Raw genomic sequence first — 15,831 nt, 5'->3', positions numbered from 1 at the left:
CTACAATTTTGCAATCATTTATGTAAAAAATGCCAAGTGAACAAAAAATGTGCAGCGTTTACACAATCCACTTCCTGACCGATATATAAATTATTTGCCATTGAGTCTGGCGAACATCTTTTTTTGGTGAACAGAGAGCTGCGACTTTCTCTAAATCTAGTCAACATTTTGAACATTTAGGAACCATGAGATGGCCGTGTCGGCGGACTTTTAATTTGACTACATCAAAACACCATTTCCGGTTTTTTACGGGTTTTCAACTTTCACCCTACCTCTCCTCCTTCCTCTTCCGTTTCGGTGATAGCAGGTATGGCGGATTTCTTCTTTTCGCGGAAGAAACGAAAACATAATCGCTTGTAATCTTCAGTTTTTGAGCTTCACTTACAATTTGTTTTTGTGTATATGTGTTATTAACAGTGTAAAGAAGTACACTTGAGTGATATTGGCTCGGTTTTTATATTTGATAGCTTTTTATTTGCTCTGCTTTAGTGGTAGCGAAAATGTGAGCTAGTTGGTTAAAACCGGCGAAACTCCAGGCCCTTGTTATGAAGCTATATTTTCCCTGAATTTAATTAGTTCTGTATGTTCTTAAATTACAGGATTTTTACGCGTTGAATAATTTAGCATTATATACTGAGAAAGTATTCTGAATTATGAAGTATATAACAAATCAGCAACGCCTTCTCCAGCTAAAATGGGTGACTTAGATTTTATTTAGCAGCAAGACTCTCTATATTAATTTGTCTGTATTTTTGTTTTTCAGGTCAAAATGGTTCAGCGCCTGACTTACCGCCGTAGGCTGTCCTACAACACCACCTCCAACAAGACCAGGCTGTGAGTTGGACTCCTTCTTTCTTTACACACACACAGCCATGCATGGACACTAAGGTTAACAGCAATTTGGTGTTTATTTTCTGCATTCAGCAGATCAAGGATGCAGAACACAGACGTTAACTCAGTAATTTGTTTGTGTCAGGACTAAACATCTTGAAAGCACTTTGTGCTATATTTAATGCTTCAACACTTAACAAGGACAAGTAGCTTATTTGGTGTCGTCTTAATATGACTGCTCTGTTAAAGTCTCAGTTAAGAGCATTATTTTCTAAATAATATAAAATACCTCATTAGGAAATAATCATAGTCAAGATGGTGACAGTATCATATCGCCATCGTGGATTATCGTCCTATAGATCAGTTAGTATTGATGGTGAACTTGATGAACAATTGTTTGTTTTGCCGCCAGATCCCGGACCCCTGGTAACCGTATTGTGTATCTCTACACCAAAAAGACTGGCAAGTCCCCCAAGTCAGCATGTGGAATCTGCCCCGGTAGACTGCGTGGTGTAAGTGTTGCTTTATATACAAAACTTTCTGAATCTGACACTCGGTTGTCTGCTTAAATCACTTAACTACCTAAGTGATTTAAGGTTTCAGATTGACATTTTATTAAGATTATCAAATAGACTAATATAGTAACATGAGTAATTGTGAGTTGTGACATCAAGTGTGAAGTCTATGGTCATGCTGTACAGAACCCACCTTAAGAAACTGTGTGGACTTTAACTTTTTCAAACCTTAATATGAAGGATGTTCAAGTCAGACCAGAACTTGTGAAGAATTTTTTCTCATGAATGAAGGTGTAAAACAAATCGACCTTCACATAAGACTTCAAACTCAGCACAGTGATGAGTTGCAGTAAAAAAAAAAAGAAAATTGACTGGTGCAAATGTTTAAAAGAAGACTGTACATTCCAGCCAAGGTAGCTTGGAGCCCACTGCAGTTGTTCTGTGAATATTCTGCGAGTTGAAACATTTGATTTTTCAAATGATCTAATGAAAAATGACGAATAACTTGTCAGCAACTTGTGGAAGAGATGCATCTGTCTGTGGGAACTGTACACACAATTGTTCCCAAACACCACTTGCACACTACAGGAACTCGGCTGTAATCCCCTGTACAGATCTGACCTCGCTTCAAGTAATTTCCACATGTTTTGAGACATTAAAGGAGTTCCTGCCAGGTCAGGGTTTCAGACAAGAAGCAGGCAGTCTGATCATGGCTCAGGTGTAATAAGAACGTTATACCTTGTTTGTGTCCAAGCACTATTGAAACTTGGGGATAAGTGCATTAGTCTAACAGGGGATTATAAAAGAAATAAAGTGTAGTAGTGGTCTTAAACATCAAAGTTGGCTAACATTTTGACAGTTCAATCAGTTTAATTCGCATCCAGTATTGTGTAATCTGTATTAGGTTGAGCATGTCATCTAAAGTTCAAGGTGGACCTGTTTGCCTCTAATTTAACCTAATGCAGTTATTTGAAATCTTTGATATTTTTACCCAAATAGGAGCTAGGTTCTGTGGTCATGTAACTGTTTTTGAAGTTTGATGGTTGACTGTGTTTCTAAATGCTTAAATGGTTGTTTTAAACAGATCCGTGCAGTGAGACCTCAGGTTCTGATGAGGCTCTCAAAGACCAAGAAGCATGTGAGCAGAGCCTATGGTGGTTCCATGTGCGCCAAGTGTGTCCGTGACAGGTAAGAGCATTAAAGTGATAACGGTCGGTTGAGTAATTGAAGCAATATATTTAGAAAAAAATATTTTTTTCTTCATCTGGTTGTCAACTTTAGGACAGACTCCAATAGTTGGTTATAAATAAAGTTCTCTTATTACTCTCTTATGCTCGTAGTTGTATCACAAATAGGTTTGGGTTGTGAATGGTGTAGTGTCGACAGTTTTTATTTATTTATTAATTTTTTTATTTTAAAAAGGGGTTAGGGATGCAGGTAGCAGATTTTTTGTATCACAAATAGGTTTGGGTTGTGAATGGTGTAGTGTCGACAGTTTTTTTTATTTATTTATTTTTTTATTTTAAAAAGGGGTTAGGGATGCAGGTAGCAGATTTTGTGAGAAATGTTTGACATTTGGTAGTTTTTTTTTTTTTTGTGCTGGTATAAATTTGGGCACTGTTTTTTTGTGTGTATATATATATATATATATATATATATATATATATATATATATACAGTGGAACCTCGGATTACGAGCTTAATTCGTTCCAGAAGTGGGCTCGTATTCCAAAACACTCGTAAACCAAATTTAATTTTCCCATAGGAAATAATGGAAACTTAAATTATTCGTTCTACAGCCCAAAAAAATAGATACATAAATATAATTAATACAAAATATAAAGTAAAAATAAAACAAATTAACCTGTACTTTACCTTAAAAAAATTTATAATTAAACCCCGACAGATAAGGGTTTTCGTTTGTGCATGCAGTGTATGTGTGTAAAATGTGCGCGCACACACACACACACACACATTAACGGATAGACCGTTTTTAAAACCATTTAAAAATTAGCAAGGAACATTCCTAGTCACACTCACGTGAGCGCATACTAACAGGATCACTGCTGTAAGTAAAACAACAACAACAAAAAACAAATTAAACAGCTCCTCACCTTTGAAAACAATCGCGACAGAGAGAAGTTTGTGTGTTTATTTGGCAACCTGAGAGGAGGGGGGATGAAGGGGGGCTCGCTTGCGTTTATGGCCCCCCTTCTCTCAGGTTGCCAAACAAACACACAAACTCTCTGCCTTACACAGACACAAACACGCACACTCAAAAACACTGCAGGCTCTAAGACCCAGCAGGGAAGACGATAGGTCTCGGCTTTACAGCTCCCCTTCTCTCAGATTGCCAAATAAACACACAAACTCTTCTCTGTCGCGACTGTTTTCAAAGGTGAGGAGCTGTTTAATTTTTGTTGTTGTTGTTTTACTTTACAGCAGTGATCCTGTTAGTATGCACTCACGCGAGTGTGACTAGCGATGTTCCTTGCTAATTTTTAAACGGTTTTAAAAACGGTCTCTCCGTTAATGTGTGTGTGTGCGCGCACACGCACATCTTACACACACACAGCGCGTGCGTGTACTCACCCAGCAGAAGGGACGATTACCTACAATTCTGCTGCAAGAGAGAGAAAAACTGTTGGCTCACTTGTGATGACGTAACGCTCGTTGTTAAAACAAGAAGCGCATGCGTGAAACATGATACTCGGTGCTCGTTAACTAAGACAATGCTCGTTTTTCAAGTAAAAAATATTAAAAATTGTTGCTCGTCTTGCAAAACACTCGTAAACCACGTTACTCGTAATCCGAGGTTCCACTGTATATATAATAGACCTAGTGGATCTTGTATACATTGTGAAGCTAACTTAAATGTTTTGTGTATTTTCCAGGATCAAGCGTGCATTCCTTATCGAGGAGCAGAAGATCGTTGTCAAAGTACTCAAGGCACAGGCACAGAGTCAGAAAAAGTAAATGGGTGTTTGTACTTTAAAATAAATGTTTCTGAACACACTTGATTGTGTCCTGTTATGTTTTATAAAATGTGAAGTTTGTGAGCTGTTATATTTATTTATTATATATTTATTCATTTATCAGTCTTTTTTTTTTTGCTTGTCTACATGACAAATGACACCCATAATTTTAAAACATAATTGCACAGTCATTTGAAAGTCTGAAATGTACAAGAGGCTGAAAGGAAAAGTTAATGTTATTTTAATCTCTCTCTAGATAGTGTGCATGAAACAACAGCTTTCAGATGTGTTTGTGGTAAAGCTCAAAATCATCCTGGGAAAAGCTGTCTGTGAAATGCTGTAAAAGTATTAAAAAACAATTTTAAATGGAGTATATTCTGTGTATAACATTGCAGTAATCAAATGAGTTATATGGTTGATAGTTGACCATGTTTATGGGGTTTCTTGTGAACATGCTTGTATGAAATATAAACCAAATATTAACTGTAGACTTCAACTAGATTTTTTTTTTTTTTTTTTTTTTTTTTTTTGCTGAAACAACAAAACTGTTGGTTCTTCTTGGAGTTTCTTAATTCTTTTCTCAGTGAATTAACTCATGAACATAAAAATAGGTATTTTCCTTTGAAAACGCAATTTTTAAGTGAATTTGAGCATGTTGGTGTTTCCTTTGTTTAAAATATTTTGAAATGTTGAGGCGTGTGAATTATTTTAGCTTGGCAGTATATCCAAATATTGTTGCAGACCAAGTCCATCCCTTTATGGCAATGATCTCTCCTAATGGCAACAGTCTCTTTTAGCAGGATAATGTGCGCGGCATCACTGCATAAAATTGTTCAGGAACAGTTTAAGAAGCCTGACCGAGAAGTGATGTTGACTTGTGATGCTCTGGGCAATGTCCTAGTGAAAAACGCTGGGTCCAGAGATTCATGTGGCGTTAACTTCGACACGTTAAACCTAATATAAATTGTTGCAGACAGTATGGCAGTGGCCTAAATAATACATCCTGACTTGGCCTCTAAATTTCAATCTGATTGAGCATTTGTAGCATGAGCTGGACGAACAAGTCAGCTCCATAGAGACCCCATCCTGCAACTTATGGGATTTACCGGATCTACTTCTAGCATTTTGGTGCCAGATACAGCACACCTTTAGAGGCATTAGTGGAGCTGTTTTGGTGTCACAAGGAGGTGGTTATGGGAAGTTCGGATCATTTTACCAATTTAAATCCGAGTCTCATTCAAGAAAATAAATCTTTTCCGAGACATTTGGTTCATTTTCGCAAAATATAGTTAAAATGTTGATCTTCACTCCAGTTATATTAAAACTTATGTTGGCGGCACTCTTAGTGCTTTCTGTTCAAGGCTACTGTCTCCCTAGTCTGTGCAGGTGTGAACGTGTTACATCAGTTCATTTGTAACTGCGGTTTGAGCTCCAGTTGTGATTTGCACAAAAGATGAGCAGCATAGAGGGATTTATTTTTTATGGTCTGGCAGGTTTACATGGTGCTGAAAGCACTAACGGAAGCATGTGGACAAATTTGGTCCAATAGTGTAAGGAAGGTGAAAGTTTTTTTTAAAGAGAATCTTTATGGGTGATGAAACACTGATTCATCACTACGGGTCTGAAAGAAAAAAGCAGATTGTGGAATAGAAACATCCTCAAAAAGTTCAAAAGTCAACCATCAGCTGGAAAATTGATTTTCAAGTGGGACTATTGGAACACCATCAGGAAAAACTTTCAACAGTAAACAGTGCTTGTTACAGCGAGATGCTTATTGAAGAGCTGAAGTATAAACTTTGGATTGAATGCAAAGGACTGCTGTCTAAGGATGTGAGTTTACGCATACTTCTGCCCACATTGTGATTAATAACAGGGGTACATTAAAGCCTTATGCTTATTATTATTATTATACGTTTTGCTTATGAGAGCTTTTGATAGTATCAAGTACACATAAAGACCATAAAAAGCATAATATGCAAGAAAAATAGTCATAAAATGGAAAATAAGGATGGGGAATAAAACATTTTATTCATTTATATTAGTAAATGCTTTGTGATGATGAAAAATGATATTTAATTAAAATAAATTCTACAGCCAGAGTGTGTGTATAGGGTATAATAAAGTAACATGTGACAAATAATTGAATTATTAATTATTCATGACAATTAATTAATTAATTAATTTATTTATTAATCTGCATCTAATCTAAATTAAGGAAATTAAAAACGATATTATTATCCCTTTTTATTATTATTAGACGAGAACGTGAGTCTTCTTACAGCAGACCGGGATTGAGTTTAATAAAAGGTTTTGATAAGGGATGTTCCCTTTTGAGGAAATAGGGCATAGTCATGATCACCACAGAATGGAGCACAGCCAGATGTTTGAACGCGCAGGGCAACACAGCTGGCGTGCTGTTATTTTGACATTATTGGACAGAACTGTGAGTTTTTAAACGTAGTTTAAGTGTTGGCAAAAGACAAGACGGAATTGATTTAATTATAAATCTGTGCGTGTAGTTTAGCAATCTACTGTATAAACTATTGGCGTTATTTCCTGAAGGGAGTCCTTTATTGTGGCGGTTAGCTGTGGATGCTGAGTGCGTGTGTGTGTGTGTGTGTGTTTGAGAGCGAGAACTACTTCCTGTACACGTCGCTCTTACGGCGCTGCAGTGACACCAGCCAGGAGAGGAACAAGGAGAGGAGTTATGGAGACTTTAGTCAGCCTGCCGTTTGCGGTGTTGGAATGTCCGAACATCAAGCTGAAGAAGCCGTCCTGGCTGCACATGCCCTCCGCCATGACCGTGTACGCCGTGGTGATTGTGTCCTACTTTCTCATCACTGGGGGTGAGTGTGTGTGTGTGTGTGTTGAATCAGGACACAGTTAGCCTGCTGTGTGTCTGTGGACATTCCCTGCCAGCTTACATCTTACTGCGCTGTTCAAAATAGAAACATTCTATATTTTATACACTACAAGCATTACGGTAATAGTTCTAATTTTCTCTTGAGCTGTGTGCTAAACTATGGTGGTGCGCAACCTGCTAAACTAGTTAGCTAGCTCATGTCTCCCAAATACAGTAGCTAAACTGCAGGCTGTAGTGTCGTTTAAGTTGTCTATCTGTCGCATAGCATATAAACTGGGGAAAAGGAAAATAAATGTATCATTAGATGTATTAATACATATAGTATAATTCCCCGACATTTAGTTTTTGTCTATTAACTTGAGCTAGCTAGCTTGGTCTGTTATAAAACAACAACATCACTCACTCATCTTCTATACCGCTTTATCCTGTATTCAGGGTCACGGGAACCTGGAGCCTATCCCAGGAGTGTACACCCTGGACAGGGTGCCAGTCCATCACAGGGCGCGCGCACACACATGCACACACATACATACACTCACACACCCATTCACACACTACGGGCAATTTGGGAACCTGCATATCTTTGGACTATGGGAGGAAATCGGAGTACCTGGAGAAAGCCCAATGCACCCAATCTTCATGCACACAGAGATGGGAATCAAGCCTGGCCGGGAATTGAACCCGGACCCTTGAAGTGCAAGGCGACAGTGCTAACCACTTTACCACCATGCTGTTTATTATTATTATTATTATTATTATTATACATTTTACACATAGAGACACATCATTGAAAATGGTCATAAAATTTAAAAAAAAAGAGAGAGGAATAGAACATTTGTTAGTTTCCATTAAAACGTGCTTTATCCTGGCTAAGCTCTCAGCAGTCTGAGCCTGTTCCTAAAAACTGGTCATAACCCAGGTTACACCCTGGAGGAATGCCAGTCTATCATCACACATGCACACCTATGGGCCGTTTACTTTTGCTGCTTCACCAGCTGGTATATTTTTTGGTTTCCATAAAAGGAAACCCATAATTCCACATGTATACGGGGAGAACCTGAACAGAGACAGGTACTCTGTGCTCAGGGTTCAAGAGAAGCCCTGAAGCTGAGAAGCAACAACTTATTCTGCTACCATGTATCCAGAAAAAAAAAACAATGCTATCTGTTTAATTGATTTACAATCCCAAATGTTTTTTTACTTTCAGGTATAATCTATGATGTCATCGTTGAGCCGCCCAGCGTGGGCTCAATGACTGATGAACATGGTCACCAGAGACCTGTGGCATTTTTGGCTTACAGGTAAGTTTTATGAGTCCTGCCAATGGCACCCACTTTTTCACAGCGTGCATATAATAAAAAATTTTTTTTTAAATATAAAGTTTTAAATATAAAACCATTCATGCTGTCTGTGTGTGTCAGAGTGAATGGGCAGTACATCATGGAGGGTCTGGCATCCAGCTTCCTCTTTACCATGGGTGGTCTTGGCTTCATCATTCTGGACCGCTCCAATGCTCCGAACATTCCGAAACTCAACCGCTTCTTGCTCCTCTTTATTGGCTTTGTAAGCGTGCTACTCAGCTTCTTCATGGCCCGAGTGTTCATGAGAATGAAGTTGCCGTAAGTCCAACCTTTACTTTAGTCAGAGACACACACAATACATTACAGAAATACATGGTATTCAAGGAAAAATGGGGTCCTTTGATTGTGTAGAATAACAACACATTTCTTAGAGTAAAAATACCGTTAGTTATGATCCCCTGCTACACTAATGCATTCATCCTAGCATTTCACTAGTGCTTGGACACCATCAAGGTAGAAGGCAAGCAGGAGCCCTGGTCAGACTGCCTGCTTCATGTCTGGGAATAATTTCCATCAGAGTCCCCGTAATGTTCAAGTGGTGTTCATGAATAGACAAATGTGTGTCTTTTGTAAGTTGGCGATGAGTTATCCGTCAATTTTTAAGAATTAGCCGTTCCATTTGCTGAATGTTCATACGAATAACTTCAGTGAGCTTTGAGCCACCGCAGCTGGGATCATCATCATTCACGGACATACAGTCTTCTTAAGGCACCATTCAGGTGTTTTGCCCCAGCTAGGAGTCACATCACAGTACTTGAAGTTTTCTTTAAATGTTCATTAGTTTTACACCTTCACTCATAAGAAATTTCATTACAAATCCTGGTTTGTCTTGAACGCCCCTTGTACATTACAAATACAGCGGGTGTACATCATTGATCCCTAATGCTAATTTATGCTTTGGCAAATATCACAGTCTGTTTCAAATTATGCATGATGATTTTTTTAATGAACCAATCAGAATGTATCAAATGGAATGTATTTATGATCATGCTTGATTTCTTGTTTGCAGTGGATATCTCATGGGTTAAAGCTGCACAAGGCCTTTTCGGTGGGACACACCACAGGCAGAAGGAGACAGAAGAATGACGGCATATGAACAGAAAATTACCTTCTGGATCAGTGTGTTGATGATGATTTTCTATGTGTGTGTCTCAGAGAGTGAAATACTTTGTATCTTGTGTATCCCCATCCAAAGGGGCTACAGTTTGCAGGGTTTAGGTTTGCTATATTTTGTGCAAAATTTGCATAACTTGATAGGGAAAGGTATGCCATGTGTAGCAGCTCTGTGTTAAATGATCAAAATTGGTTTACATATGAAGTCAATTACACGCTATTTTAGAAAACTAGAAATGCATTTAAATCTGGCCTGTGTGGGGGTTTTTTCTATGTAAAGCCACAATAAAATTGATTTATACAACCCTGATGTTTTTTATTATTATTATTATTTAATCTATAACTGCCTTATTGTGGTGGTACTTTGAGTCCAAATATGAACTCTGAGTATGTCTGAGTAGTAATATAACTCATCCTGTCAAATGTTAGCAGTGAAGAGTATAAATATCATGACTTTCAGGAACCTGGGCAGATTAACAAATGTTACCTGTCAGAAAGATCCTGTGAACACAAATATAAGAGGTCTTATTTCAGTTTGAAGACTTGCACATGTAATCACTTGTGCTCATGTTACCATTAATAAGCTTCACCATAAAGAGACAGGGTCAAATGGCATAAAAATTAGCAATGATGAAAATTATTAATGCACCTGGTTTGGCAATTAGACCTTATCTAGTTCTGTATTTAAATTGGGAGCGTATAAGATAATTATTTTTTTGCTGTTCTGCAGCAGTACAAAATAACAGACTGCCAAAACATACAAATACTGGGGGTGGGCAAAAAGCAGTACAATAAGAAAATGAACCAAGTACAAAAAAATACTCTATATTTGACGTTTGTGCAAAAATTGTACATACTGTTTACAATGCACACGTCACACACTACATAGGGCTTGGGCCCTAAGTATTTGTTGAGTGTGTTAGTGTTTGTGTATGTGTGTGGAAGTGTGTGTGTTAGCGTATGTAAAAGAGAGGTGTGTGTGTGAGATGTGTGGGTGTGTCAGTCTGTGTGTGACGAGTGAATGTGTGTTGAGACTGTGTTAACATTTGTAATGTGTCTGTATGTAAGACATGTGACTTGTTAGCGTGTGTGTGTAAGAGAGATGTGAGTGTTAACATTTGTTGTGTGTGTATGTGTGTGATGTACAGTGGTGTTTAAAATAATCAAAAATAAGCAGTGTGTTGAAAAAAGCGAGTAAAGCTTCATATCCATATAACTTTTAATTTAAATCACATAAATGCATTGGACACCCTGCACATTCTATTCTGAATCACAACATGAAGAAAAATGCTAAATGTATTATTAGTTTAATGTAAGTGAGGAAAAACAAATATTAGCCTGTTAAAAAAAAAATAGTGTGGAGTTATTTAAGCATAAATGCAGAAAAGGTTCTCCTGTGCATTTCTCTCTGAAAATCAAAGTAAAATGGGTTGTCCAGACATTGTTCAGAAGAACAGCGTACTTTGATTTAAAAGTTGATTAGTGATGGGAAAACATACAAAGAAAATGATGGGCTGCTCTGCTAAAATTATACCAAATCATTTTTAACCTTTAAAATGGAGACCAAAACCAGAAAGACGTGGAAGAAAACTACCATTTGAATGGATCGAAGAAAAACAAAATTGAGTCAAAGAACATCCAAAGTTACCTGTAAGTACTGTTACTATTAGAACACGGCTATGTGAAGAGAAGCTATCAGCAAGAAGTACCCACAGGTCCCATTGTAGAAAAAAGACATGTGCTGAAGAGGTTACAGTTTGCCAAAGAACACATTGACTGGCGTAAAGAGAAATGGTGCAATATTTTGTGGACTGATGAAAGCACGATCCACAAGTTCTTTTTGGGTCTAGAAGCCGCAGACAGTTTGTCAGACGACCCCCAAACATTGAATTCAAGACACAGTACACTGTGAAGACAGTGAAGCATGGAGGGACAAGCATTATGATATTGGGACGCTTCTCGTACTATGGTGTTGGGCCTATTTATCACATTTCAGGGATCAATTTGAGTACATGAGAATACTTAGAGGTCATGGTGCCTTATGCTGAAGAGGAAATGCCCCTGAAATGGGTGTTTTAACAAGACAACGACCCCAACACACCAGTAACCGAGCAGCATCTTGGTTCCAGAGCAAAATTATGGAGTGGGCAGCCCAATCCCCAGACCTTAATCCAATAGAAAACTTGTGGGCTGACATTAAAAATGCTGTTTCTGAGGCAAAACCAAGAAATGCCGAGGAATTGTGGCATGTAGTACAATTGTTACAGATGTGAAGCAGTTCTCAGAAAGCATGGTTATACTAAACTAAATATTAGTTCAGAGATGCACAAGAAGGAGTAAACTTCAAGCATTATTGTTTAAACTGTAAATTCATCTAATATTTGTTTTTATTTATTTACATTAAACTAATAATAGGCTACATTTAGCACATTTTTCTTCATGTTGTGATTCAGAATAGAATGTGCAGGGTGTCTAATGCATTTGTTTGATTTAAATTAAACGTTATTATATGGATATGGAGCTTTACTCACTTTTTTCAACACACTGCTATTATTTTGAACATCACTGTATAAGCGTGTTTGTGCATGCATGGATAGATGTGTCTGTATAGGAGAGATGTGAGTGTGAGAGTGTGTGTATATGAATGTGTTTGTCCTGTGTGTACATGTGTACATGTGTGTAAGAGAGATGTGAGTGTGTTGTAATGTTTACATGTATAGAGGGGGTTTTTATGTTTAGACCTCCAAAAAGCAGCAGATGGAAAAAAAAAGCCTTGCACTATGATATTACTCAAAGTGATGTCATTCAGTGTGATGTCACTCAATATACTGTAATGTCACACAGAAAGTTATTAACCTCTTTTCAGCATAAGTTAGATGCATTGTCATAGCTGACCCATTTAAGATATTAAAAATCCCTCTACAATTTTGTATCCTCAATGTCTTTAGATTACATGGGCCCGGTTTGGTGGCGATCGTATAATTTCCCTAAGAAAAGTGTGTCTAATGGGTGCGTCTTGCAAATAACAGAAAATAACTGACTTCCTAATGAGTTTAGCCCAGGACATGCAATGCAAAAGTTGTTCGGCTCAGTGAGCTCTAAATGTGTACCGTGTTTCATGTGCATAAGTGCAAGACTCAGAAGCATCTTATAATGGCAGCATATTCCAGTCTTTCAAGTGTTTTTGAGCATGTTGAGACTTTCAAAATGGCCCAAATGGTGAAAAAAAAAATCTTAGGAAAATAACAGGGCCCTTTACACACTTTAACAACATAGACCTTATGTTATAGTGCTTGGGCCCTAATAATTCACATAATTACACTATTTAACAAAGGACTTCACAAGGCCTTTTTCTCCTGTCCATTTCCTAAACAACTGACAGCTGCTGTCATCAGAACATTTTTGTTGATGTCTCAGTTTATAGTATCTAAAGGCAGAAGTGTATAGAGTACGGTCTGAATGCGTTGCTGCTCATGATCATGTCCGATACACAGCCTTTAAGTCACACCACCTGTGTCCTATCTGTGAAATTTGCTTACATAGATGTAACTTTCACTGAAACTGATTTAAAGAGTGTAATCTAAATGTTGCTTTTATAAACAGAGCTGTGCTTTTGGTGTTAACTTTAAGTTGGCATGCAGCATTTTAGTTTATTTATTTATTTTTATTACTAATGATTTTATAGATAAAATATAGTTGCTAGTGGTACTACCTCGCCTACATAAAATACAGCCGAATTGTGCACCAAAAGGGACTAATATTTCATTTGACCACTTTAGCTTTAATTTGGTATATAAGAAAACAATCATAACACTTCCTTTAAAGGCTTGTACAGTGGGGACAATGGATGTTAAGTGCATCCCTTCATGTGCTTTTTTTCTTACTCTGATCTGCCTATTGCTTGGGGGATTGGGTCAATCTGGACTCAACAAACCACATGATCATTTTCCCATTCCTCCAATCTTTATCCTCCCTATCAAATTGCAGCCTTTTTCTGGATAATTCACTAACAAGTGGTTTTCTTGTTGTCACACAGCTGTTTAGTCCCAATTCTTTATTGAGTTCTCATCATACTGAGCATGTGGGAATGCTCTTACTTTCACTTTTAAATGTAGCTTTAATTTCTACTTTCCTTTTTTTACTATGCAACTTTATGTGTTGCTATGCAACGTCAAGTGATTAAGTGATTCATGCTGACTTCCAAATTTATTTCTATGAAGTTGATGGTAACAATATGTTTGGACAGTTTTATTTGCTTAATGCAGACACTCTTCTCAAACGTTTTTCTTGACCATCCTTAAACAGCTTTGGCCAAGCAATATACTATACATTGTCAGTGAAATGTTGATGGTTTCCAACCAGAAATTAATTTGACTAAATAAAAATGACAAAAAGTGTTGGATTTTCATATATATATATATATTTCTATTTTCATCTATGGACTTTTTTTATGGACCACTGCACAAATCACTTTAAATAAGACTTACGAAGTCACTTTTTATGCATATTCGCACACCAGAGCCATCTCAAACTTTCTGTTTTGACAAATTTCTTTTTCTATTTTCTTTTCTATATTTCTATGTCTGTTATATTAATATTTTGTTCTCATTTCACTAGTTAATCTTATTTTCTAACGTATTTTTTATTACAGTATATTTTTTGTGCAGTATATTTTACTAGTTAATTTTTATTCTTAACATATTTCTTTTATTTATATTTATTTTCTTATGTATAAGCTTTTATTTTTTAAGGTCACTGGTAGTCGTGTAAGCATTTCACTGCATATCGTACTGTGTATGACTGTGTATGTGACAAAAAAATTTGAATTTGATTTGATTTTGGATAAATTGTAAGAACCTGTGCAAATATGTTACTTAGATATGACATAATAAGAGCCATTATATGAATTAGGGTGCATTAATGCAGTGTATTGATTTAACGTTTGCTTTTTACGGGTTAAAAAAACCTATTAACCTATTAAATGTTCTGTATCATATTTCTCTGTTCTCATGTCTATTAATATGTCCACCACAAGAGGGCGCCCGTTGCTGTGCGCAGTAATGGGTAGCCATCTTTATTGTATTTTATTAGTTCTGTTTGTTTAAATTATTTGGGCTTTTTAATTTGTCTTACATAACTTTAAAAAAATGTGTGTTTTGTTACCATTAATTATTAACTGAATATTAACATGCTTATTCCTAATAACATGTTCAACCATCGGTTAAGAAAAAAATGTGCAAAATTTTGACGTTGTAAAATGCTGCATTCCACTTAAACACTAGAGGGAGACATTTAGCATTAAAGGATCTGTAGTGGGGTTCCATATACTATAACATATACTGTACCAAACTCTTTGTTTGGTATGCTGAGAAAAGGATGGCATCATGGCATGGCATTATTAAGTTGCTTACACTAAACATGCAACAACAACATCATGTGGGGTTTTTCATGTGTTACTTATATCAGACTCCTAGGGAAGGCATGTACTGTACTGGTATCTGGTACCAAGGTGTCACCAGCAGATCCTCATATGGCTTGTAAGTTGCAAAATTGTGAATTCATTGATCAGACTTGTTAGTCCAGGACGTTCTACAGAAGCTACAGAAACTCAGATTGAGATCTTGAGAATTTGGAGGCCAAGTCAACACCTGTCACGTTCCTCAGACTGTTCCATGATTTTGCAGTGTGACAGGGTGCATTATCCTGCTAAAAGAGGCTGCCATCAGGGGATACTTGGTCTGCAACAATTTTTGAGAGGTGAACCGTGTCAAAGTAACACCCACATGAACCCATTTAACACAACACCCTACAATAAGTATCTCATGCCCACTATGGAACTGCATCCAACGTGTTTAGGGCAGTAATGGCTCAGGACATTGATGGTTCAAGCTGCCACTGTTGGGCACTTTGCACTTTTGGCATTTCATGAATGCCAGGACCTAGGGTTTTAAACATTGCCCAAAGCATTATACTGTCTTCACTGACATGCCTTTTCCCCATAAAGCATCCTAGAGCCATCTATTGCACAGATAAGTGAGGCAAACACACCCAACCATCCACACGATGTAAAAGAAAACATGATCTTTTAACGTAGACCACCTTCTTCCTACAATGGGCCTGTGTGTTGTGGGAACTTTCAGCAGCAGACATAGGTCAGCATGGGCACTCTGACT

General features: G+C 37.3%; 2 protein-coding genes across 2 annotated transcripts; both read left to right on the top strand.

Moving 5' to 3' along the window:
• The first annotated feature begins 688 nt into the window (after positions 1 to 688).
• rpl34 (ribosomal protein L34) lies at positions 689 to 4,361 on the top strand. Its single transcript, XM_053506473.1, has 4 exons — positions 689 to 834; positions 1,244 to 1,343; positions 2,431 to 2,534; positions 4,241 to 4,361. Exons 1-4 carry the CDS (start codon positions 770 to 772, stop codon positions 4,320 to 4,322), a joined length of 351 nt encoding a protein of 116 aa, XP_053362448.1. The 5' UTR covers positions 689 to 769; the 3' UTR covers positions 4,323 to 4,361.
• A 2,587-nt stretch (positions 4,362 to 6,948) lies between these two features.
• Positions 6,949 to 9,966, top strand: ostc (oligosaccharyltransferase complex subunit). Its single transcript, XM_053507857.1, has 4 exons — positions 6,949 to 7,167; positions 8,392 to 8,485; positions 8,606 to 8,803; positions 9,555 to 9,966. The coding sequence occupies exons 1-4, from the start codon at positions 7,029 to 7,031 to the stop codon at positions 9,571 to 9,573; spliced, it is 450 nt and encodes a 149-aa protein (XP_053363832.1). The 5' UTR covers positions 6,949 to 7,028; the 3' UTR covers positions 9,574 to 9,966.
• The last annotated feature ends 5,865 nt before the right edge of the window (positions 9,967 to 15,831 follow it).

Source organism: Clarias gariepinus, chromosome 1, assembly GCF_024256425.1.
Source record: "Clarias gariepinus isolate MV-2021 ecotype Netherlands chromosome 1, CGAR_prim_01v2, whole genome shotgun sequence".
Taxonomy (NCBI): Eukaryota; Metazoa; Chordata; class Actinopteri; order Siluriformes; family Clariidae; genus Clarias; species Clarias gariepinus.
Note: the sequence above shows the minus strand (reverse complement) of the source record. Positions and strands in the feature narration are given on the sequence as shown.